This window comes from Periophthalmus magnuspinnatus, chromosome 22 (genome assembly GCF_009829125.3).
Source record: "Periophthalmus magnuspinnatus isolate fPerMag1 chromosome 22, fPerMag1.2.pri, whole genome shotgun sequence".
Taxonomy (NCBI): Eukaryota; Metazoa; Chordata; class Actinopteri; order Gobiiformes; family Gobiidae; genus Periophthalmus; species Periophthalmus magnuspinnatus.
The window spans coordinates 13,845,331-13,871,444 of NC_047147.1; the positions used below are offsets into that span (position 1 = coordinate 13,845,331).

The 26,114-nt window shown below is 41.4% G+C and overlaps 1 protein-coding gene across 3 annotated transcripts in view; it reads left to right on the top strand.

Annotated features, from left to right (window-relative positions):
• Nucleotides 1-290: 290 nt before the first annotated feature.
• The window catches only part of arid1b (AT rich interactive domain 1B (SWI1-like)), a 150,057-nt gene continuing 124,233 nt past the window's right edge, over nucleotides 291-26,114 (top strand). For all 3 annotated transcript variants that reach the window (XM_055230995.1, XM_033988062.2, XM_055230996.1), the window contains exons 1-2: nucleotides 291-1,809; nucleotides 23,663-23,866. In XM_055230995.1, coding sequence (XP_055086970.1) covers nucleotides 604-1,809; nucleotides 23,663-23,866 — 1,410 coding nt within the window. In that variant the 5' untranslated portion in view covers nucleotides 291-603. The remainder of the gene's footprint in view (nucleotides 1,810-23,662; nucleotides 23,867-26,114) is intronic.

The following is a 26,114-nucleotide window of genomic DNA, read 5'->3' on the forward strand; positions in this document are numbered from 1 at the left end:
TTCCTCCGTCACTACCGGAACATATTTTGATGCGTAAAAATGTTAGTTATAGCCTACGAGTGAGGCGACTCATTATTTCACGATAAATAGCTTATTAATGGGGTAGATCATTCACTGCCTTTTCGGGTAAAAGCTGCTTTTCCCATGTTAAAGTCCCGTCTGGGGTACGCTTTACAAGCAGTTAAACTGTTCTATAAAAGGGATGCATAGTCGTGCAGCGTGTGTAATGGCTCACTACTCCAGTCCACATTTTCCTGCGAGGCGCGCTAGAGCAGGAGGTGGATAAGCTGGTCGAGCCCGCTCTCTCTCATGCCATGCTGGGCCACAAGGGCTCCGGGAGACGCTGCTACACATTACCGAGAAGCAGGATGGATGAGAGGCGGTGGGGGCTAGAGAAAAGTTTGTTTTAAACTACTGGAGAAACTTTGAAGATGAAACCGCGTTGACGCGCCATGTTACAACCACAGCGCGAGAACAAAGCTAGTTTTTGCTGAATATACGCATTTATACCTCCTGCGCGTGCTTTTTGCCTCTCTGGTACTGTTCTGTGCGCAAGGCTGGCTGGAGCTTGCTGTCACTGCGCGCTGAGATGTTGCAGTGACTATGGCTGCGCAAGTGGCATCGGCTCCGACCAGAACTAGTAAAAACAAGAAACTGTCAAGCAGCTTGGGACCGGACCTCGGTTCGGGGAAATCCGGAGGAGGTGGGACCGTGCAGCGGACTGGACTGATGCTCGGAGCTGGAGATGGAACTCTGAATAATGTAGATCATCTCCGCCGAAACGAGAACAACATGGTCCATTCAACTTCCACGAGTCACAACGCTGCGGACGGACATGACAAAGATGGGAACAATCTCTCTTTAGCTCCGGCGTCGACTCACTCATCCACTTCCTCGATGGAAGTGGGCTTGATCGCGAACCACAAGCTGAAATGTGTGGGGAGCGGAGACCCCCAGCCTCAAACACAACAGCAGCCGCCACCGCCGACGCACTTCAACCAGTTTGCGCCACATCAGCAACGGCAGATCCAAAGTAACAACACAGCCAACAATAACGGCCAAGGTCCCCGTGGGGATAGGGCCGTAGATCACCCTCACCACGGCGGCAAGGAGAACCTGTTAGGGGGCCAGGGAGAGCCACAGCAGCAGCTCATGACGGGGAAAGGTGAGGGTGAGCTCACCTGTAAGCCCGCGGAGAGGATGATGGGGGGCAGGTATGAGCACGGAAACTTGGGACCAACAAGCAACAACTCTGAGTTCAATAACAACTATTACACTCCTCGTTCCTATTATGAGCAACATGGCGGCTCAGGGATGGCTCATAACAGCCTGGAGAACTCCCACGAAACGGGCTATAATAGCCAATACAACCAATACCCAGGGTACCGTGCGGGCTATGGTGGTGGGGCTTACGGGATGATGGGCTCCACGGGGTGCAGACAGCCCGGGAACATGATGATGGGCAGCAGCTCTCCTGCGGGCCACAGCAAGTCCCCTCTGGGACCGACTTCGGGTGGCTTTCAGAGGTACCCAGGACAGAGCCAGCCTCAGCAGCATCCCTCCGGGGCCACGCCGACCCTAAACCAGCTGCTCACATCCCCCAGTCCTATGATGCGGGGCTATGGCGCTGCCTATCAAGAATACAGTGGTCCTTCGTCGCAGCAGCAGCAGCAGGCCAGCATGGGTTTGGGAAAGGACATGGGACCACAGTACGGAGCGCCTTCAACTCACGGTTGGGGAGGCCAGCAGAGAAATCAACCCCACTCCATGAGTCCCGGAAATGGAGGCCAGGGCATCGGCAGAGCGCAGGTGAGTTCTGGAAACTTAGTCCGCTCCGCGGAGCATCGGTGACCTGAGGTCAGTCTCCTCACACTGCGTGAGCTGTCACTCACTCAGGTCTCTGCTTTGATCAGGCGTTACACACACACGCATAGACACACACTACATGATCATGTTTTCTAGGTTGTGTGTTTAAAAGTTCATTCTAAGATATTCTTTAATAGCCCGGCATAGGGAGTTTAATCAAAAGCCAGTTGTCGACATGATCAGAGATCTCAAAACGACCTGTTTTTTCGTGCTGTCTATCAGTGAATTGCATTATGCTACACATTTGTTTCCAGGAGCCATGTAGGCTCACATGTAGACCTGAGTTAATTAGGTATAAAAAACGTTGGCCTAGTTATGTGAACTATGCTCATGTATTACCCCTTTTAATTCATTCACTTTAATACTGATATCTAAAACAGTTTTGTATGATTACTTTTTGAAACATTTTGTTATTTAAATGGCTTGGATGACTAACTGATGTATAAAACAGGCCATGTATATACCGTGGAGCTAACCATTCCATTGCCATTCCATGGCTGAAAACATGGTGCTGCTGCTACTACTACTCTGTTTCATGCTTTCTGTGTAACTCAGGAATTTGAATTGGAGGTAAAGTGGCCAAAAGCGCTCAGTGCTCTTGGCTCACATTTGACACACCGTCTGCCATCTGATTGGCTCCCCATGGCCCTGTTGGACAGACTGCATTAGTAAAAGCTTCTTCCACTGATGATGGGCGATGGTGTTTTCACGTCCTGTGGGAATAAGAATTAAGAAAAATAAGAAAAAGAATTAGTTACAAAACAGAACAGGTTAAGACTAAGACTTGTTTTTATTATGTAGCCTACTATTCCCATTACTTATACAACTGTCAAATATCAGTCCGACTCCATTCAAACATCTAAGCTGGTATATCACTAGAAGCCTTTATGCTAAATCCATGTTCAGTTATTCTGTGCATAAATAGGTCTTGTAAGAATATAACTATTCCAAACCTTAGTAACACAGTTTGTGTTAAATCAGCCCATCACTGACAGTAGTTGATGACTTAAATTATGTCCAGATGTGAATGACACATCTGGACCACCGGAGAACAGAGAGATGGAACGTATGTATTTACCATGCATCTCAGACATAACTGCAGCAGTTCATTAACCCACATGTTTAAATTTAAAAGCAATCTGCATTGGCTGGATGTAGTGTGCTGGGCTCCTCTGCTGTATTGATCGGTGTAAATGATACTGATATGATGGTCAAACCCACAATAGCCTCAGTCCTGACCGCTACTACCGCTGTTAATCATGCATCTTGGGCTTAATTTTTCCTCATTCAAATTTGTCAAATAAAACTATGTAGAGCTTATGCTCCCCATTTGAAAACATTTACTTTTCAGCATTTTATTCTAACCTATCTTCAGAAGCGAGCACACGTGTTACTGTTTTTACTTGACTCCCAACATTTCAGGCGCAGTATATTCACGGCACAAATCCCAATGTTTAATTCATATTTAGAGCAGCGGTAGCAGCAGCGCGGCTCTTCTCTGCACTGACAGGCTGTGAGCGAGAGCCGAGCGGTGTAGTGCATAATATACCGTCTCCAAATTGGCCCCGTGATATGACTGCGCTGTGCTTGAGAGAGTGCATTTGGTGGGGAGCAGGCCTCTTGTCACCTGTTGGCACACTTTCCCCCTCTTTCAAATTCAATTACCCCTCCCCTCTGCCTGCCCCTCCAGAGTGCACCCCATTTACGCCGGGCCTGACCACTCACCAAAATAAAGACACAGACTCCCGTGCACCTGTCTATGCCTGTGTCAAAGTGCTCATCAAAATGGCATTGTCCTAGTTTTCAAATGACTCTGGCCCATTTGAAGTCATGAACAGAAGAATATTTGGCATTCATTGTACACCCTCTTCTTTGGCAATAGTGAATGCATTATGTCCGGCACATCATCATTATAGCTGTTACATGTTCCTATTTTATTGGCTCAGAATAGTCTAGAATCTCAGTCTGAATGTGTTAAAAAGCTCACTTTATTATACACACATACACAAACAAAAGCAATTAGCAGACGAAACAACAGCCTAGTAAGTTGTTGCTGCTAATTAAAGCAGCGATTTGTTTAAACCTGACCTAATAAAAACCGTAAACTGCATTTGTATTTCTTACAAAGTTATCAATTATGCTATTTGTTTTGTCGTTTTAATTGTAGAAAATAAGAAATCAAAAGCCCAGTGCTACAGTTCAGTTCTTCATATCAAAGACGCACAGAGGCAGACCCATCGCTTGCTAATGTGCTTACCTTGATATGATCCCTTCTCACTCTCTGCTCTCCAGTGCATACTGTTTACATTTCTCCCTTATGAATTATTAGTGTGATACGAACAAAGACTTTATAATGGGAGCGATGCATCAATGTCACGTTGTATTATGCGGCTATCTCGGGGAGTCTTGCATAGTGATGGGTTTGACTATGGATATGGCGGAGAATTAATTTATGGTACATGTAGTGCATAGAACAGGCAGCCCACAGGTGCAGTCCAACAGTGGTCACCCAGGTGATAGTTTGGGTGTCTGAGTGTGCCCTTGAATGTGTCGTGTTTGCAGGCTAAACCTCCTGGTCAGCACTAGTCCAGCATATACCCCCCTCCCTTTTCTCATTTGTTTATGTCGTTTTGTTTACATCTTCGCTGTAGCGCTGATTAGCTAGACCATAGTGCTGTTTTAATTTGCTCTGTCGCGTCCGATAAGAGCCCCAGCTCTTTTTTTTTCTCCATCTTTCCCGGATAAAACAGCTAGCCGGCGTAGGTAATTGCCAGGCAGAGGTTATCCTTGTGAGCATGCGGTTTTCCACCAAACGCCAATTAAGTTTGCGTCTTTAAAAATAATAAATATTAAATGCCTGTACATGAGTGGTACAGGCTTGTGTTATTAGTTAATGTATGTTTTGTGCATAGCTCCATTGTACACATACATCCCCCCGAGTCAAAGGTTGATGTGTAAACACCCCGAAGAAGGGATTTAATTACTACGGGCAGGCGTTGATTTGATGTCAGCTGTTTCTCGGCACCGTCTTCTTATCTAAGCGGCCGGTAACAGAACGTAATTATCCATAGGGGAAATTTGGACTGGATGGCGTGGGCGATTTAGTCCTTTGGATTGGCTCTTGATTGTTATGTTTGGGCTTGCTCACTTATAAAATATGCAGCTTGTCTTTAGGCACTCTGCTATGTTTTATGTGCATGTCTGACATAGATATAAATGAAATATAGGCCCTCTCGAGCAACACTTAATTTGAAAACAAGTTAATATTATTTCACCCATAAGCCAATGCTGTTAGAGTTGCTCATGAAGGTTTTATTGATAATCAGATAAATTCAATTACAATTACTATTTGAAATATCAGTGTTCTGTTTTGTACTTTGCAGTGCCAAGCCGATGTACTAGAATTTGTGATCATGTTGTTTTTACAATGCGTTTAGTGATAGGGAGTATAAGACGGAGATGCAGAATTGTAGACTATATTTGATGTAAGTCACAAGGATCACTGCTGACTCCTGAGGAATGGCCCGACCGGGTTCACACGGAGAGAGAAAAAAAAAAAAACCTTTGGCAAATGTCAGCAAAGTTTAAATCCTCCTCTCTCTTTGAACGATATACACAAGTAGTATTTACAATCTGTTGGCCTCTTGCACACACACGCACACACATATAGTCTCTTGGCTGGGTGCCAGGTCTCATGGTGTCGGGTGCTGCCGTGGCACCCAGCCCACCCCTCTGACCTTCACATATGTAAATTAGCCACGTGGAGCTGCTGAATGGGACCGCCCCCCTCCTCCCTCCCTTTCCCAATCCCAGAGGAGCATCACTTTCTCTCTTGCTTCTTTCTTAAGTCACACACCGCCTGTAGCTTGATGTTCCTCCATGAAACAACTATGTAGGATGACAACTATACCTTCTTAACAGATGGTCCACTATAGATTTTTAAAAGCCTTATAGTAACGCCACTTTTTACTGTCCTGAGGGAGCAGCAGTCACTTCCTAGATGTTTAGATAGTTGACAAATTGTGTGAAATAAGCACTAAACTGAGCTGGTCTGCAAGCGACCACTGTTATTAACAAGCTCCAGAATTGGAATTGTGGCCTTATTTGGACAATTGAAATAAAATATATATGTTTGATTTGCAATGCACCTAAGTGACGAGTGTATTGCAATAACTCATCTACGTACAAAAAACATTTTTGCACAATTAGCTCATTTGTATCACTAACTAACATACTAGGCCTAATTTAGACTTTGTTACAAATTTTAAAATACATAGCAAATACACAGTCATGCATTTAGGCTTTATTGTAAGTGTTATTTGAGCCACCAGCTTTCTTCCACACACATCCCTCAAGTGTAAGCACATTTTATATCCTCTGCTAAAGTCATATCATTCGTATCTGCAGAAATCAGTGCCTCTCACAGCTGCGCGATTAGAGTAAATACGACTCAATGCAAGTGTACATTTGTGTGTGTGTTTTTCATCCAGTAAGTAAGGACATCATCATAATTGTGGCTCTCATCATCATTACCAAGCGCTAACATCAAAGCTAGCACACTTCTCTGAGCTCCCAGACTGTCTCACTGTTTGGTTGGAGGTGATTTTAATCAACACTGGCATGACAGAACCATTTGCTCAGCTTTTAAAAAACTCCACAATCACGGTGTGGGGACGCGTAGGAACAACAAAATGAACTGACAAGAACATGCAGCCTCTCTCCGCTTTTGTTTAGTTTTTTATCTCACACAAACTTATGCTATGCTTTGACAAGGCCCAAATGTATTTTCTAGCCTCAACATGACACCTGTATAGTGTTTTTGAGATTTTCTATTGCAAGCAGCTTGCTGGTTTATGTTTTTTTGTTGTTGCTGTGTTCTCATGGTGAGTGATGGGCAAGCAATTTTAAGTCACTTGAACTCCCCACTACAATCTTGGGAATATACTGGTCAGAGCAAAAAGTAAAGTACAGAATACAAAACATACAAAATACAAAAATATACAGTATTCAGTACCTGCCATCCTCCATGTTTTTCAATATATTTCTTAAGCAATAACAACATGTAGTTAAATACATTTAACAAAGTTTGATGCCATATTGTGAAACATTCCAGTCAAGGGAATAAAACTGTATACAAGCAGGTGGTGGTCCCTCCATCAGAAAAGTCACGCAGTGTAACTTTTTAAAATGTTATGATTTTCTAGTTCAGGGATATATGTTCTCAACTAGGAAATCTCTCATTTTCCCTACAGCAAGGAATCTATTAATAACTAAGTAACAAAGCATTATTTGTTGAATTGAAATGGAAATGCTAAAATAGATTCATTTTTGACAAATTTTAATTTTAAGCTCCCCCGTTAGAAATGATTGAAGTAAACATTGCTTATCGAGGCTGTTATCGGCATCTGTTGTGCCGGCATAGCTATTTATTCTTTGTATTATGAGCTACTGATATATCCTGGCTTGTTTTTACATTCCACCTGCCACTCCTCTGGCAAAAACCGGATAGACTGGATTAGATATCGACTACACCGTGAACTTTATTTTCGAAGTTAAATTGTCTTATTCTTTAAGTTGTTAATTCCCTTAAAGGATATCAATACTGTTAACAGGGGGAAGATGTTTGCAGTGCACAGCTCTAATCTCCCTGTGCAACTGTGTGACTCCTGATTTCTCAATGATCAGCTATAGCTACTGTTGGCTAAACATGCAAAGGTTACTGTAATGTCAGGCATGTGTCAATGGAGAGAGAGGAATACCGCATTACCATAATCTATAGACCAAATAGAACAAGGACGCGCTTCTCCTCTGCTTTTTCCGAGGAGAATGTGGATTCAATAGACCTCACTGGCACTTCTTCCTGGAAATGCCTGGTTGTCAACTTTTGGCTTGACTTGACAGGGCAGATTATGATGTTCCAAGCGTTGATGTCGTATCCTTCCAATGTGCCATAGGCTAGAGCTGACAGCCTACATGGCCCTTGCTGTCGTGAAATGTTGTCTTTCTGACCCGCTGGCCCTTGGGTATATGTAACATTTCAGATCTGACTTTTTTATTTTTATTTTTTTCTTTTGCAACAAACTGCCACAGACGCGCACTGTTGTTGAATACTCAGAAACTCTTAAATGCGATGGATTATGGAAAATCTATTGAGAAATAGTACATTTTGGAAAACTATGGAATGGAAACATTTTAGTCAGGGTTTTAGTTTACGGTTACTTTTAGGGTTACTATGCAATGCAGTTGTTGGGTGACTTAGGTTTTAAAATGTATAGTACAGCCCTTTTTAAACCAAGATTGCGCTCTGAAATCTAAACCGTTAATTAGAAGTTGCATGCTATCTGAGAAACGCTAAAACACTTGCCCTCTCACCCGCCATGACTGGAGTCAGCACCAATTGTTGGACTGATTTGAAAAGTACATTCTCTCTTTACTGTGAGACAGCGTAGTTTGAAAAGAAGTATTGTTTTAGTTGCAGAAGGGTATTCTAATTAGACTGTCTTTGGAAATTCCCCATGTGTGTTGTGGTTGGTCTTGGACACTGCAGACTGGGTTGCCTAACTTCTCCTCAGATTCCAAAAAGCTGAATCATGTTTAAAAGTTTTGCGTTCAAATAGACAGCCTCTCCATCTTTCTTTCCAGTTTCTGAGCCTTCCTCTCTCGGTTGCGGGTGGCTGTGGGGTGACCTTGGCTGGTGACTACACTGCTATACTCATTAAGTAGTAAAGATGAATGGTTCCATTATGGCGGCAGAGAAACGAGCGGGGCCAATTAGTGGTAATTAACAGAGACGAGGGCGCACTCTGGAGGGCACCCTGACCTGTGCACTGGCGGGGGCGCTCTCTTCTATATACAGCCAGACTAATGCATGGATATAGAAATGTACTGTTCACTATAGTCTGTATGTATCCATTTACAAACAGTACAGACATACAACACGTGACTAAATTATGCATATATGACCCCTACAAGGCCAGTTTCACTCTGGGAAAGAGAGCTGACAAATGCCTTTAAATGTTAAATTGGATAGGAATTTGATTATAATTAGTATTCTATTATTATAATCTGTGAGAAACTATTTTAATTTTAAAAACACACATATCATATATACACAATTACTTTATAGGTGTTAACAACTGGAAAATTATCATCAAAATCATAATTATGTGTGGAAAACAGTGAAAAAATTGCTTGCTAAATTTGGTAATAGTTGATACTTAAATTTTTTTTCCCAACCTGGACTGATAGAAAAATCAATTTCTCAGTATTTTTCTTTGTACATCACTGTCCTTGAAGTTTATTTGATAGTACAATGATAACTATGAACTCACATAGCTAGCTAAATTAGTTAATTAGCTCAGTATAGCTCAAAACTTGTGTAATGAAACAAAGGAAATTCCATTAGGGATTGAATGTACTGTACATATTTAAACAACTCCTGCTGATGGGGTCAACCTGCACCAGCATGGCAGCCCCTGTGACATGTGATCCCCGATGTGATGTCACTCCTCTCCTATAGCCCTTTGGTCCAGCCTGGGAGCTTGTTAGGCAAAGGTCTGAGTATAAAAGGCCCTGAAATGCCAAGCCAATATACCATCAGCGCTAATGAACATTTCCTGATGATTTTTATTCTTAATTGGGGATTCCATTTTGTGCTGATCTGCAGTATTCCAGCATCTCTGCATCAAGGAGAGACTCAAGGTTGTTCACTCCCTAACTCTCCTCTGTCTCTCTTCCTCAGTGGCTGCACTTGATTTATGCATCCCGCCCACCTCCCCTCTTTTATCAGTTCTTGGGTGAAATTGTTACAGGCTGTAATCCTTCGGGTACTACTAGGTGGGAAACGTTCTTGCGAGCATGTGGAGGTTGTGTGCCGCTTCTAAACAGTAGGTATCACCAGGCGCTCTGCCCAACATGCGAGTCAATACAGCACGGTGATGTTTTGTCACTTTCGCAGACATGTTTGAATTGGCACTTTAGAGAGAGGGAGTGAGAGAGAGAGTATTTGAACAAGCTGCGTTTTTCTTTTTTAAGGTGTTCTCAAAAGTGCAGGCAAAGTGCTGCTTTTGGGGCCCCTGAAATTGCAATGCCTGGTAAATGGATGGTTTGAGGAGTATACAATATATTAGAAGTCAATTGTGCATGGGAGGGCCTATTTTCCATATCGCTGGCTGAACGAGTGCGTATAAGAGAGAGAGGGAGAGAGAGTGGTCTGTGCCCTGCTTCATCTATTCCCCTGTTGCTTTAGTGTCTTTGCAGGCTATTTTATTTTCTGGGGGAACCAGTGAAGGTGACAATGTTGGGGCCTCAGCATACATCAGAAACCATTACCCAGAATGGCCCCCTATCTATTTCACCCCTCCGCTCCTGACATTTATTTTATGACTGCTTACATATCAAATATTTAAATAAACACAATCGTGGGCTTGAGCTGAGGTTTGCCCGGGGGTGTCAGGGGAAGTGGGAATGGCGGGAGGAAAGGGATGTATGATGACATTCATTTCCGAAACGAGGAAAGTAGTTTGGGTACGCAGTGTGGTGATAGGTGGGAGGAAGTACCATGCAGCAGCGGAGAGGAAGAGAGGGGAGAAACCAAACGCTAGGCAATCAAAGCAGGAGAAAGAGACAGCATGTTTCTCTTCCTCATGTGTGCGTTCACGTGCACGCCTTCGCACGTCTCATCCGTCAGCGTTACCCGGGACGCCAGAGAGAGAGAGAGGACGTGGGAGAAGGCCCTGGTGGCTCGTAAAAAAGCAGCACTCCGTATACTGGCAAATGCACTACTTCCGCCATGGAGCTCGTGACAGAGTAATGAAGGGACAAAGAACAACAAAAAGAAGAGAAACAAAGTGAGTGTGCTACTGAGAGGAAGAGGAGGAGGAGGAGGAGAGAGGACAGAGGAGGGTGAAGGTGAACAGAGGAAGATTTATCTGGCGTTTCCTCTGGAGAGTGAGCCCGAGCGAGATGGAGAGAAGGCAGGCAGAGTGTGAAGGGTAGAGCCGCACAATGAACCAGGATTTCGACACAGCGCGCGTTTATTTTCTATATATAAGACAAGAGGAGACAAGGCTAGTCCCGGGGTGCAAGGGGGGCCGTCCTGCACTGGCTGCTGGCGTCAGTGGGAGGCCCATTACTGTCAGACTAATCTTAAAATAATTAATTGCGAAGTCGACGCTTTTTAAAGAGTATTGTAATTGAATCCTAAATTAGGCCTGGGAAGGGGGACGTGTCCTGCTTAGCTGCGATGCTCCCATTCTCCGCTCACACACACACACACACAGTCTGACGTGCATGCATTAGTTGGTCCTGTGCACAAGCGGATAGAAAGAGAAAAAAAAACACAACAAGCGAAGGAAATGCTAATGAAATGCATATTTGGGGAGAAAGGGGCCATCTATAATTTAGCGGTGCTCTTTGAATGTGAATGATGTGTGTGCAAGCGCTGTGATTTATTTTTGTTGTGCAGAGGGATAATTCTGTCAGAGTAGGCTTTTATTCTTGTAAACAAATGTGGGGAAAAGAGCAGAATAAAAGTGCCATAATAAAGTAAACAGAATGGTATGAATACATTTAGCTACTGGCATGAATAATTTGTATAGGGGACACAGGCACTGGATGAAACAGAGATGACCGATAGGAGAGCTATGATGCTGTTGAATTGATTTTGGCTTTGACATTTTTTTTGGCACTTTAGTTGTTTTGGGTCACACATTATTTTACACCACACAGTATATTGCACTGTGTATCAGCTTCTAATAACATGTAACCTAACTCACTGGGCACACTTGCATGGCCAGTAAAATCATATAATTAGAACAATAAGATAACTTTGTAATTAGATCAGATTTTAGGTAAGTGTTTAAATGATCAGAGAAATCTGATCATCAAAAACACCTGGTGACACGTATTTCAGTCTTTAACATTTTCTTTCATTTTTGTGCTTGCCACATTAGTAATCTCTTAATTGCATAATTTCCCTTGTCAAAACCTGCATAGGTGTAAGTAATCAGAAAGAAATCAGATTACTCAGATGTAACTGATAATACGACATTTCAATGACCTGTTACCTCCAGAAATCAGACAATGATCAGATACTTTACATGTCATTGTCTTAACACCCTAGTAGAATTGAACTCAAATATAACACATTATGCAACCGGTAATTACATGATACTTATGGCAAGGGTTACTGTTACAGGATGTTATGCAGTTTATGAAAGATGGTGTTAAAGAAAGTGTTTCTATACCATTCATCTTATGCATTAATGTTGTATAGTCTACCCACACCTGCATTTGTAGACTATAGCCTTGGCAGCCACATGGATAGGGGCCAGCATACACCTCACAGCGCTCTTCAAATCCTCCAAGGCCCCTGTGGTGACTCAATGTGCTTTCATTTACACACACCACTGGCTGCATAGCTCTTCTGGGATGACCCCTACAAAACTATAGGCTATAGAACATTGCGGATCAAAGCTCGGAGAAGAGGGTCGACCCTCCATAAACGTCGGCCCCACTCCATAACTCTGCAGCAGCCAGAGAAGAAAGATGGCACCGGGAGCAGGGTCAGGGAGACAATTCAACAGGCAATAATGGGGAATGAGCAGACAACACATGCTTTTTGTAAAGGCAAAACGCACAAGTACATTATCAGCTCAGGTCACTACCTTGAGGAGTACAAGCTGTTATGGCCATAGCATAGTCAAAAACAGGCAAATATTATCATAGACATAAAATATAGTTGTTTTTTTGTTGAAAGTCAATCTATTGTCTGTGCTGACTGTAGAGGTGAGAAAAGAAGCCAACAATACATAAAAACATTCTTACTTCAAAATAACTATATTATCAAAATAAGAATTAAAATATTTTACAAATGATTGCACGCCTGTTTAATAATTCATAACTTCAGATGATTTATGGGTGGGTATAAATAATCAGACAACACAACATAATAACAAGGAATAACAAGGAATTTAAAACATAAAACTTTATTTGAGGTGGGTAGTTAGACCAATAGCTTTACATACAAGAGGTTAAAAGTGTTCTGTTATAAAACTAAAGTTAGAGGTATAAATACTTGACATATTTACTCACATAAGTGTAACAGAGTCAATACAGTCTCATGATTATTCCTCCCCTTTCTTTCTGTTCTTTGCGCCTGGCATCAGTAGAGGCATGTGCACAATAAATGAACTGCTTCTTTCACTAAATGTTTGAACTGAGTTCAGCTCTGATTTGGCCCAGATCTGACAGCTGTAAGTTTGGCTCTGAAGCTCCCATTTGGTCCAGGCCGACTGGGAAGAATAACAGCACAGGACAATATTGTGGTGGGCTGCTCCTCTGTCTGTGTGATCCCTCTATCAATAAGAAGCACAGGGCCGTTAGAAGGCTTGCCAACTGTGTGTGCTGTCCAGGCTGCCTCAGTCTTCTGAGTACATCTGGACACATCTGCTACACACTCCTCTGCACATGGACATGGCTCTATACATGAACCAAAGCTTTGACTGATACCAGAGGACAATGTTCTAGATAAATAACATGTATAAGCTCCGATACAGTCAATGTGGTTTAGCTGTGTATTGATAATTTCAGTTTTTTATTGTCTTTATTGTATGTGACAGAGCACATGCCACATCAATAAAGTGAAACTGTGGGTATAGGATTGCCTCTCAGTTGCCCTTTCTCTCCAGGCTGTAAGTACTCCCCATATAACTACAAAGTTATGCATATGTTCAGGGTAGTAGCTTGTGGATATGTTTCAGTATAAATTAATAGTTAATAACTTAGAAGTTAATAAGTCATGTGGTAATATCTTGCATCACAATACAATAATTGCTTCCATATGAAAAGCTGTTTATTAGTTAACCTTCCCTAAATATAGAAAAGACTTTTAACCAGCAGATATGTTATTCATGTGGCTTGGCCCGGTCCGTGCAGTGTAAACAGGGGCCCTGGGCTCTGCTGTAATAGAAGTGAGAGGTCCTGTGCAGACATGTGCGTGGGGCCCTGGAGCCCCACATTGATTGGCCCGTCTCCCCCACCAGCTCCTGTGATTGATTCAGAGGCAGGACTCAGGAGATGGAGGCCTGGCCCAGGCTCTACAGTCAGGGGGGCCATCCACAGGGTGAGCTGGGGGGGCCGTGGAGGGGACACAGCACAGCAGGTCAAGGAGGCTATTTCTGTGGGAGGCTTCACTGTGAGCAGGAGACATTCATTACAGGTCAAAATAAAAGCCAAATATGTCATGACTGCTATAAGGAACAGTCTGTTTGAGTGGGAGCGGTCAGCAGGTTAAAAGAAGTGAGTATCAGTCATATTGTCCTATATTAACACATTGGTTGCTTTTGACTACATTGAATTTTTTTCTTGCACTGTACATTTACATTTAACCTGAGTAAAAATAACACCCTTATCTGAGTATGTTTTGACTGTGTCAACATCAACTCTGTTCTCCAGCAGTATTGTAGGTATAGATGGTTATTGTACAAGGTTGTGCAAGATGAAACGGCTTAACCTGAAAATCTAGTCCAGCTGACTTTTTGAAACATTTGTGCATCTGAAGCATTATAATAAAAAAAAAAAACTCGACTCCAGATTAAAAAAAAATATCTAAATTTATTGACAATTCTCAGTTATATTATCAATGACAATCAAATTTCTTTCCCCAAAATGTATTTATTATTTTGAAGTAGCAATGCTTAAGTTCAATTTTGGGCTACTCTTCCCATCACTTCTATAATCTCCCATCGCATTCACACACCCCTGTCTCTGTCATTGTGGTGGCAGAGCTGCGCGGGAAAAATTATATGAAAATCAATTTTTTTCTAATTAACTTTGTAAATTTCCCGCTGAGCTATCAGACATGGGGTCCTTGTATGTCGTGCCGAGTCCAATAATGAAATCAATTTGCCTCAAATTGTTTCAGGTGACTTTTAATGAGTATGTAATATCCGCCCGAGGAAGGAAGGTCATGGTATCTGTTTGTTATTTGTGTTTTATGTTTTTTTCTTGTTCTTGATAGATCACCTGCAGCAGAAATATGGATGCCTCCACCCCAAGAGGACTGGGCAGTGCTCCAAAACAAACAGACTGATTGCGAATCCTTGTTTTTAGCAGTGAGCGCTCTTTAACGGCACGGCTGGTGTGACCCACTTGCTTTTTATAGAACTGCTACGTTTACTTTGATTAATGCTTTCGTTGATTTGTTTGAAACAGTCCTCCTACACCGAAAATCAAGATGCACAAGTGGAAATACGCTGCGTAAAGTGTAAGAGTCAGTATAGTGTGTTTTGGGTTTAGGTAGCATTAGCATTCATAATTCACTGTGCTCTCCTGTGCAGTGGCCGGCCTCCCAGCCCAAAGAGCTCGTTAAGCTTTGCCTTGCAGGGAAGACTAATGGATGGCAGAGAGAGCCCCCTCAGGACCCTTTAGCAGCGTTTCTGTTGCTTAGTATTCACTTATGTATTTTCACACTATCATGAATAACCATTGCTAATTCATTAAAAAAAAAAAAAACAAAAAAAAAACACTTGGCGATATGGGCCTCCTTCATAATTATCTGAGATGGAGAAAAGCGTTTCCTCTCCAATGTCATTCCATTCGCCAAGGTGGTGATGTCCGGGAATAGACGGGAATCGGGTTTGCATGTTTAATGTTAGCTCTATGTCCACATGGAAATAATGCTTTCCTTCCATAGCTGTGTTGTGTCTTTGTGTTGTGTAACTGTCTCTCTATGGGACTGCGGCTGAGGGAGTGTGAGTGGAGCACATTCTTCTGGTTCCTCCCTGAGCCCAGCGGTCCTGCTCCGTCCAAGAGCTGGGACAGTGGGAGACAGGAGGAGCCTGGGAACCAAGCTTCTTAGCATTACACAGTGAACATATGTGAATATCTTTCTAAAAATAATTCACTACTACTTCCAAAGACATTGTTTTAATTTGGGCTGTTCAGAACAAAACCCGCGTTACAGGGTTGTTTAAATTACTGTTGTCACAATACTAAAATTTCAGCCTTGAGTTTGATAGTAAGGAAAGGCTTGATACCTGATAAGGAAAACTTTTTTTTTCAGTAGAATGGAATTTTCAACCCCAAACAAGCTGTTGAAGTAGTTTCTTAGATATTACCATGCTATCTTTTGTTCTAGTTTTAGAATTATCTTCATCATTCTATTAAAGCCTGGTCCTGTTTTGTGCTTTTTCAGTATTCATACATCAAAGGAGTGTCTAGTGTCGATAGTAGTTTTAGTATCAACTAATATCGGGTATTGATACTTTTGACAACCCAAATTCAAACACATGTTGGGTATATATTTCAAAGGAAAAGTTTTAAATAAAAGGGCTGCATAAGGCTAAACATTTTTTGGCTTTCTATATTTCATCAAAAACATCCACGGAGTTGTGTTTTGTTTCATTCAAACCTTTTTAATCCCCTGCTCTTTTCTGTGGAGTTTATGAGGCTTAGTTCCACAGAACAGAATTACGCCTACCTACGCCGCTCATTCATTTATCAAAGTGTGCTGCTTTATTTTCACTCATTCCTCACTATTATTCATTTTGTGGCAAAATGGCATCATACAAAACTGAGCCCTCAGAGCTGCCCCCTGCTGGTTTCTTCAGCAGTTTCTTATTAGAGTAAAGTGTAGCATTTTCTTGTATTCAGACACTATAAAAAGTGCAATGCTTTTCTACAGATGACCAAGATTGTGTGGTTTAAAAAGATAAATAAACACATAGAGCGTAGTTTAGTGTATCTTGCAAACTGTTCTGAAAATGCTGTAATGCCCCCTTGTTTTCATGTAACCATCCATCCACAGATTCAGTGCAGAAAAACTGGCAATTTGAGAGTGTGCTCCTCCACACTTTTGCCGACAATTGCATTTGATTTGTTTTGGCTGTTAATGCCGTGTCACCAGCATGTCAGCCACATCTCGTTTTGTCATTGAGTTTTTTCCCATCTTTTTGTCCCTGCCGCTTCCTCCATCTCTCACTCTCAGTGGAGAAAAAGGGCTTGGACGACCCCATGACCCCAATCTCACTTGAGACAGATGAAGCAGCCTCTCTTCTCCTCCTGTCCTCCCTCCCTCCAACGCTCTCCTCCACACAGCTAATGACGTGTCTGTAGCGGCCGTGACCAAACCAGAGCTCGGCAACTTTTGCTGATGCACAGGGGAGGGGCGATGGGGGGATGATGGGAGCGGTGGGTGCGTGTTTGTGTGGGGTGTAAATATTGGTGTCAAATGCATAGGGCGACAAACACAGACCAATTATTTGTATTGCACCGACACAAAAGCCGCATTACAGGAGCCTCTTATCGGATGTCCCTTTGTTCACCTTATTCTCAGCTCGGCCGGTGTCACTGGTAAATACAGACTGAGTACACGCTCTGGTCTACATGGCAGCTCTCGTCTATAACTTTGTACACAGTAACGTTTTATTGTCTGTCAAATGTGATTATACAAATGAACCTTTAGTTTCTGCTGATTATTTGTTAAAGGTTGTGATTAGATGTTTGATGTTCCAGCTTGCAAAACACAAATCAGAATCAGTATTACTTATTACTGTATATACGTCTAAGAGGGCATTTTTGCTTACAGACATAGCATTTTCAAATTGAGAAACATAGAATTGTGTTATATGTATAAAAATAATAATAATAAAATATTGTAGATTTGCATTAAAACGTATATGGGAGTTCCCAGGAGTTTGCCTAAAAACACGTATAAACTTACATTTTAATAATAAATGTAATCATCATCACGTTTACATTGTAACCACCTCTATTGACGCACATCTTTAATAACATTTGTAGTATTTGAACTGTTAAAATACATATTGATTAGGCTTATTGATTATATTTGGTTCCTGGCCCAGTAGTTTAGCAGCTACCGAATTAGAAAAACTTAAAAGTATCCACAGATTGCAAAGGTGTGATCATAGTCCATGCATGAGCTACACCACATTTGACCACAAGAGCCGTTTGTTAGTTCACTTTGATTCTGGCTCATTGCAGCCTGATCTCTCTTTCTGGGCCGGGCAGGCAGGAGTTAACAGCACACTGCTCCTCTGCTCTCCGCTTGATGACATCAGTATTGTCTCTGCATCCATGAAATTAATTTTTCTAATCTTAGTCAGCAGGAGCGGGGGAATTTGCACACATTAATATGGAACTCGCCCACCCCGCTGCAGTCTTTCTTCTCCTCTCCATACTTATAACCCTTTTTGTCACTAGACATGGCTTTTTTTGCAGAGGGCCTCGGCTTGGCTGGACACCGCACTTTGAATAGAACGGGCCATGCCGGGTTGTTGATTCTCCCGAGACAAGCCACTGCACAGAGGATAAAGAGGATCCGATGACAATAATTATTCCTTATTTGTTTCTCCTCACAAACACACAAATAAATGCCGGCGTACCACAGTTAGTAGTCCTTCCAAGAAAAGGGAAAGACAATCAATAGCAAAAGGCATCAAGGGGCAAATTTTCATACACAATCAGTTTGATGTCTTCTTGCAGGGGAAAGCTTGTTGTAATTTGCTCCATGTGAGAAGTTGCCAAATAGCTTTTTAGGCCTAATAAAAGAAACACATAATTTTGTCTTTGTACTGAAAACTGAAAAAAGTATTCACTGACTTGCTAGTAATCCATCGTGCCTTAGTTCTTAATGATGCGAAGTCTAAATTTTTACTTTATAATCTGTATATTGGTCATGATGACATTGTTTGAAATTAAAATATATTTGCAACCTTAAATTAAAACTTTTCAACACATACTTTAGTAGAGGAACAAATGAAAAGACCAAAAGGAGGCAGATGAGTGCAGGCGTGTTTTGCTCTTTTGAAACTTATAAAAACAGCAAAGTTGCCATCTTGGTCAGTAGTTGAGTAGTTAAGTAGATTTTACATAATAATCATTGTATTCTGTCATTAGTGCTGCAATTTCAGACATTGTAAATCACTGAGGAAAATGGCATGATGGTTTGGTTGCATTGTGGCCAGAATTTGCTGAAATCATGTTAGTTCACAGTTACTTACAATGCCACACAATAATTTTCAAAAGATAGTGATTGAAAAATTCCCAATTTCCCAAATGGAAATGGAATAATAACCATTTTCTAATCTTGTTTTATGTTTACCTGATCCCGGAGCGCATATCCACATTTCCGAGCCTTTTGTGCTCTGTATTTTGTCTCCTTCTGATTAACAACTTAGCACATTAAAGCAAGTAGTACAATAATTTTGCTACATAAAAACACTTTCGATTGAGCGCTGAAAAGCAATTTAGGAGCGTTCACACACCGTAATTTCACCCATGTTCTGTTTTAATGGCTTTGTTTTTTCCCTCTCTTTAGCTCACCAGAGTAAGCAGAGTTCATAAATTGAATTTTAAATTTAGCAGCTGAATCACTATTGTCTCCGCTGCTCCTCCCCCTGCTCCCGTGAATGGCGTGCCCAGACGAACAAAAGTGAAAAATGCATTTGAAGGAAATAAAAAACAATTTGTGTGTATTCCCACTAGTTTTTTATCTGCTGTCCCTCCTGGCACAAACAGCGCTCTCTTCATGTCATATTCATAATTTTTTTCCTAACTACAGCCATACCTCAGAGGAGAGAAAGGAGAATGTTTCAATTTGTCAGGAATTGTTGTGGAGTGGTGTGAGGGAAGCAGTGGGCTGAAATCTCATTTAATGGAGGTTGTCACGAGAGCTGATATGAAACTGACTTTGCTCCTTTGTGGACATGTGTGGAGAATGTGGATTTGAGAGGGCCATAGAATTTTATTGCATCAGTTACTAAAGTTGGTGATGGTATATAGTAGGGATGCACCGATCTAGCTTTTATAGTCCTGATACCGATTTCGATACTATAGCTTTGCGTATCTGCTGATCCCCAATATCGACCGATACCAGTGCAGAGACTGAAAACAGCATTTATTTCCTTTAAACAAAAACTAAAATAAGACAAAACTGATCCAAATGTGTGCTTTAGTAAAGAGCAATATTAGATTTATTTCACTCTTTTTAATCAAAACTAATTATGAGCTTGAGCTTTGATAGAAAACTCCAGTTCACGGTGTTGCTGTGTCATCTCGTAATATAATCATGCTACTACTTAGTCCTTTTCAAATATGGACAAAAAAAATTAAACGCTGAACGTTTCATTGGTTTCCCCTTAGCATGAAAAGTTTTGAGTTGGAGTCTATTTCTGAGCCTAGTAGATTCAGATCCTAAGTGGATTACGTCAATATTTGGAATGAGATATCCCATAATTCTCTTGTTTCTTCCCCAAAACTCCCCGGTTGTTTTGTATGTCCAGGTCTTTTCCAGTTCAGCACTTTGTTCCCCTCTGTGTTGGGGTGAGTGTGTGTGGACTTGGCAGCCACGTGCAGGGGGATTTACTTGTGTTGTGCTCAGCATTTTTGGCATACGGAGGACCTCTGGAGATGAGTTGGTGAACTGGAAGGGGAGAGGGAGGGGGAGTGTGTCCCATATCATGAGTGGCACACTGCCCTAGATTTTTAGGAACTCCAGGCATTGCCCTTTTGCAGCAGCAATAAGAGCCGTGTGTGCTCGCATGTGTGTTTGTGTGGTGTGAGCGACAGCATAGAGGAGGTCACTTTTTGCAGAGAATTGTGAAACTCATGAATCACTGCTTGAATTACTTTTCCCACTTAGTTATTTCCATCACCATTTCCAAAATAAATTCATATTCATTTATTTTCTATATTTCCTTATTTTCCCATTTTCCTCAATAACAAAAAAATGACTCGTGGAATGTAATATCAGTACTTATATTTAACAAGTAAGCTCTCCTTTTTTTAACAGTATAATTACTTTTTATGTTTGATAATACAAAGAACAATAAACCATGATTTTGTTATCCCAATGTATTGAACAGATTGTTATTAAACGATGGTGGGAAACAGTCAGGAATTATTATTAGTAGTAATTAAGGTTGCACAAGTTGAGCGGCTTGTAGTTACATGTAAGGAAATTATTCAAGTAATTAAATTATACAATACATTTTTACTTTCTTTTTTACTCTTCATACTTCCAATTTGTTACACTTCAGCAATTACAAAATACAAAATGTACTGTATAAAAATAGCATTTTTTTTTTCTTGAGGATAGATTTTGAGTGCAATAGTTCTTACTTTTTATGACACTGAGGAAAACAACTAGTCTGCACTTTTATACAGCCCAGATATGAACATTGTACAAGCCTTGCAAAACATGCCCGTGCACACATTTCCTGGATAAGCTCACTCATCCCCCTCCAGGCTGTCAAATAACTTCCAAGAGCTCTCATCTTTCGCTAACTCCGATTTTGTCTCCCACCACCAAAACACACACACTCTCTCTCCACCAAGTATCCCGAATCACTCCATGCACATGCCTCAGTGGGCAAAAGCACTTCCCAGGCAGAGCAGCCCACACAAGCTGCAGAATAAAGTGCTCCCATCCTCTGGTGTGTCTCCCAAATATTAGCTCGCTGCTGCGACCTCTCCTCCACACCAGACGAGGTGATATTGAGTTGGGGAGAAAAGTCAGACCTGAGGAGGGAGCTGGAGGAGGGAAGAGTAAGATTAATGTGTCATAAATGATATGCAGATGTGCTAGTAGTCCAAACATGTGTTCTGACTTGAATTCTAACTGATGTAAAACATATTTTACATTTCTTGTTAGGGCAGAAGATAACTAATACTTTCAACAACATTCTTTTCTGCAGTTATCAACTTGGTAATACCAGTCCCAATACTGATTCTAGTACTTGATCTGTATCATTTCTGTATTTCGCTCTGAAAGACTGTAAGAAGACTCCTGCACACTGTCTCACTCTTGGTTCACTTTTATTAGTACAGTGTTTCAGTCCCTTTGACCAGCAATATGACAAACAATCCTAATGTTGTTCTAATTATTGATCAGTGAAGCATTTTTGATTTTGTCATTTAATACCAAATATAGTGAAATCTCTGCTCCAAACCACATGCTTTTACTGAGAGAGGATTGACTGTAGACCTCTCTAAAAAAGACACAATAATTGACGATTAGAAATGGCTGAATCTCCATCTTGATTAATAGGTAGGGCTGTGCAATTAATACACTATCTACAATTGATAACAAACCTTCCTTTTTTAACAGTACCCACTGCAGCTCTACTTTTACTACTGTTTCTATTATCGTGGCAACATATAAAATGTAGTTACGTTTCATGTCTTATGTATCCCTGGGAGGTACAAGCAAAAACACAAAAAGTAAGAGACGCGCAGATAAAAAAAGTACAATGATTGACAGATTAACATTTAACCTAACACAAAGTTCCATACATTCCCAAAACATGACTTGTTTGACCCCAATCTACCGCCTCAAAAAATGAAATGATCTCTCCAATGCAAAGGTCCCCCTTGACATTTCTCCTTTTGTCCTCTTTGTTTTCCGTGTTCATAGCCGCGCTAAGCTCCTAAGGTATAGCTTTACAGAGCAAGTACTTTTGACTGCTTGACTGCCCGCCCGGCGTTCCCAGCTGGGATTTCCAACTTTAAATGTCTCGTCTCAGTTGAATTCTCCGAGCTTGGATCCCTGCCACGCACCTTACCACTCGCAGGCAGACCTTAAGCACATAGCAGCTTGAATATTTGAAGAAGTAATGGCATATAGTCACATCTAATAATCTGTAATACTGGCAGTTTGCAGTTAGTATCAGTAGTAGGAGCAATGTGCAGTCATTATTGGCATCACTGGGCTGTGGTTGTGGGAACAAGGCCATACAGGTTTTTATGGCTATTGCTTCCCATCTCTTTAAACAACATTAACAACGCTTTTTAGAGGCCCCGCAGACATTAAAACAAAGATACAAGCTTTAGGTTTTAATTAAATCATTTTGCATTGGCCTTGCTCCAGGTAAACTTTGATTCTGATCGTGGGCCAATAAACATCTTTGTGTATTTAATTCCATTTGTAGTGAGTTTACGACCTGTACATGTTTAGTCAAGGCTTTTACTGACTCTGCAATTATGCAATAAATCAGTTGTGTCCATATTCTACAGTGAGTTCATAAAGTTGGTCTCAATCAGGCTGTTACGGTATGCAGTTTTTCTGAGCAGCCACTCGTCTCATCTCAGTAATAATTTAGGAGATTCATTCAAAGATACAAATATACAGGTACTCTATTGCAATGTCATAATCACAGGAATACGGAATCTTTTTTTCCTGTCCTAAAGGTTTTATTTGACAGGACAGCTGCAGTGTGAAACAGGCGGAGACGGATTCTAGAGACATTCTGCAAACGGTCAAGGCCAGGGAGCGAACAGGATCATTTTCAATAAGTTTTGTCATTTACCCCTAAACTATAGCTTCCATTGAGTCCACATCTGAGCGTTACATCTTGTTTCTCTGCTAGTTTTGATTTTTAGAAACATTGATACATCTAGGGCTGCAACAACTCATTGGAATTATTGGTTTTAGTCAGTAATTGAAATCAACAACTAATAATCTATATTTCAACTGTACACAGACAATGTGACATGAACGAAGAGAATAGGAATCAATTCAGACAGTTTATAAAGAGTGTATATTTTGAGGTTTTAATGAGTAAGCTTCCTTTTCTAAATACACCCCATAAAATATTCCCAGTTGTCGTAGTTTTACCTCATATGGTCCAAATCTAATGATCTATGACTAATCGATTAAACAAAACAACAAATGAACAAATATATAATTAGCAAAATTGTCATTAGTTAGCTTGAGATAGATACAAAATTTGAGTAAAAACATATTCTAACACGTATTTTATGTTGTCTTGCACAGGTATCCTCCATGGACTTTATGGCGATGAAGCGCTCCCAGCTGTACGGGATGCCTAACAACCCTTACTCAGCCCCGCCGCAGCCAGGGGGCGGGCCTTACCCTCCCAACCAGCCATACACATCACCTCCTCCTCATCGTTATCCAATGAGCATGCAGGGACGCGGGCAGATGGGCATGGGCGGGATGCAGTACCCCCAACAACAGGTTTGTAAAAGAAATAACTGACTCCAGCTTGGGCCATGACTCCACAGATTATAAGAGATATGTTTAGCTGTAACCATTATTATTATTATTATTATTTTTGGTCAATACACTGAATGATACAATTACAAGCATTCATATTAAAGAATTACCAAAAAGGAATAGGCTGAAGCAATGGTTATATTTGCCCGTTCTATTCAGATGTAAATATAGTGAATAAGAATATATGTTTACGTGGTTACCGTATTCTAAACTGCACAGTCTATCCATGCAGTAATTGTTGACTGTTATTTGTAAGCTTAGTTCAAATTCTACATGAGGTTTCAGAGGTGCCAGCGTGTCTTCTTATTTTGGGATGTAAAGGAATGCTCTGTGCCTAGTAAACAGCAGCAGCACGACCAGCCTACGTCACTCTCTTTCTATGCTACACAATAGCTCTGTGTGGAAGACAATGGCGGTTCTGTCTGTATTATTGAGTCTTAAGTAAATCCCATTTGGACTGGAAGGGTGCATGTGATTAGAGCGGCAGAGATAGCAAGAAGTTATTTCGGTGAATTAATAATGTGTATGTTATCACGGCCTTTGTATGCGTTAGCGTGTGTGTGCTGTATTAGTGGATGGAACAAAACAGGCTTGCGTGTGTGTGTGTGCGTGCGTGCGTGAGGATGACAGCGACGTTCTTTGAGCTCACAGTCTTTGGTGAGACAGCAGAGCGGAGCTGCAGAGAAAGGAGAGGAGAGAGAGAGAGCCAGTGCCCTGCTGTGGATGCCTGCTATATTTAGGGAGATGGGTCGGGTGGACTTGGACAACTCGCACGAGGGACAGACTCACTGACAGAGGGATTTGGATAGAGAGACAGGAATGCAAAGATGTGGAGGTGCTGTTGATTAATATGAGCATTCTTGGCTATTTTTTGAGTCACCCTTATATTGAACCAGGTGTTCATTTTTATATTAAAGTAACAGTGTAAAAGTTGTATTTGGTTCTATTGCAAATTCAGATTTATATTTTAAAGCACTTATGTACCCCATAAATTAAGTTAATAAAAACAAATAAATAAGCACTTTTTCTTGACTCTTGAATCTCACCACCACAACAATGTGTAGATGTTATTCAGATTTCAGACACTCCCAAATACATGTGCAGGACTGTAGTGAGATGAAATCCTTCAGTCTAATACGTTGGGGAGGCCGAGCGTCCGGGTAGCAATCACAGCATATCGCTATGGAACGTAATTAGTTCAAATAGAATTAGCTGTTCACTCTGGCTATAGCCATGGGAACTGCGCTTCTAAAGTTTCTAATTATCTGGCTCTGGCTTTAAAAGCAGCACCAGTGCATTGCCTATCTGCAGCCAGTGGAATCTAGCTCACAGTAATGAGTTTGGAGGAGGAGGTTTAAATCTGGTCTCTCAGATGAACGTAATGAGCCTCACCTACAGAAAAGCGGTCAGGGGCCTGATCAGTCAGCCTAAAAAATGAGGGTTCCAGATGCGCTCCACAAAATGCACTGTATATTTAGGGCTGAAGTGACTGTTAATTACGTATTGAATGATGCAACAAACAGAGCGAAGATGCCAAGACTCCATCTCCTCTCAGTTTGCATGTGCCAGAAGGGTCCTGCTCAGCTGCGGCTCTGTGCTATCTGTGCTGTGACAGGAAGGGGATCCGGGGTGATGTAAAGCACGCACACACATCTCCCATGATGCATCAGGCTTCAGGGCTGAGGCCTCAGCTTGTCACACTCAAGCATGCTGGGATGTTGCCAGGACAACGTGACGTCAACATTGATATGCGCGTATGTCTTTGGCTTCTCTGGGACTGAGCCAGGTTATGTGCAATGTGTGAGTGTAAACTGGCCACTATGCCTCAGTCTGTCACACCTCAACCCACTGAGAAGCTTGAGTAACGGCTATGTAAATATAATCTATTTAATATTAGGTATGTACCAATATTCGTACAACAATATATTTACTGCTCTATTTTGCACAGCTGAAAAGATATAACGGAACTTTATTCTCTCAGTTTAGAAAAAAAAACAACAAACATTTCAATTACTAGAATTCATTTATCTTGTTTTGATTAACCTTAACTAGTTTAGATATACTTCCTGTGACTGTAGAACTATACTGTTGTCTTGAAACCTTAGTTTCTCAAAATGCCTTTAGTACAATCCATATCATGAAGATGTAACAATAACTTAAGTTGTGGTTAGCTTCTACGTGTCCGCTTTAATGTTTTCTCAGGCTGACT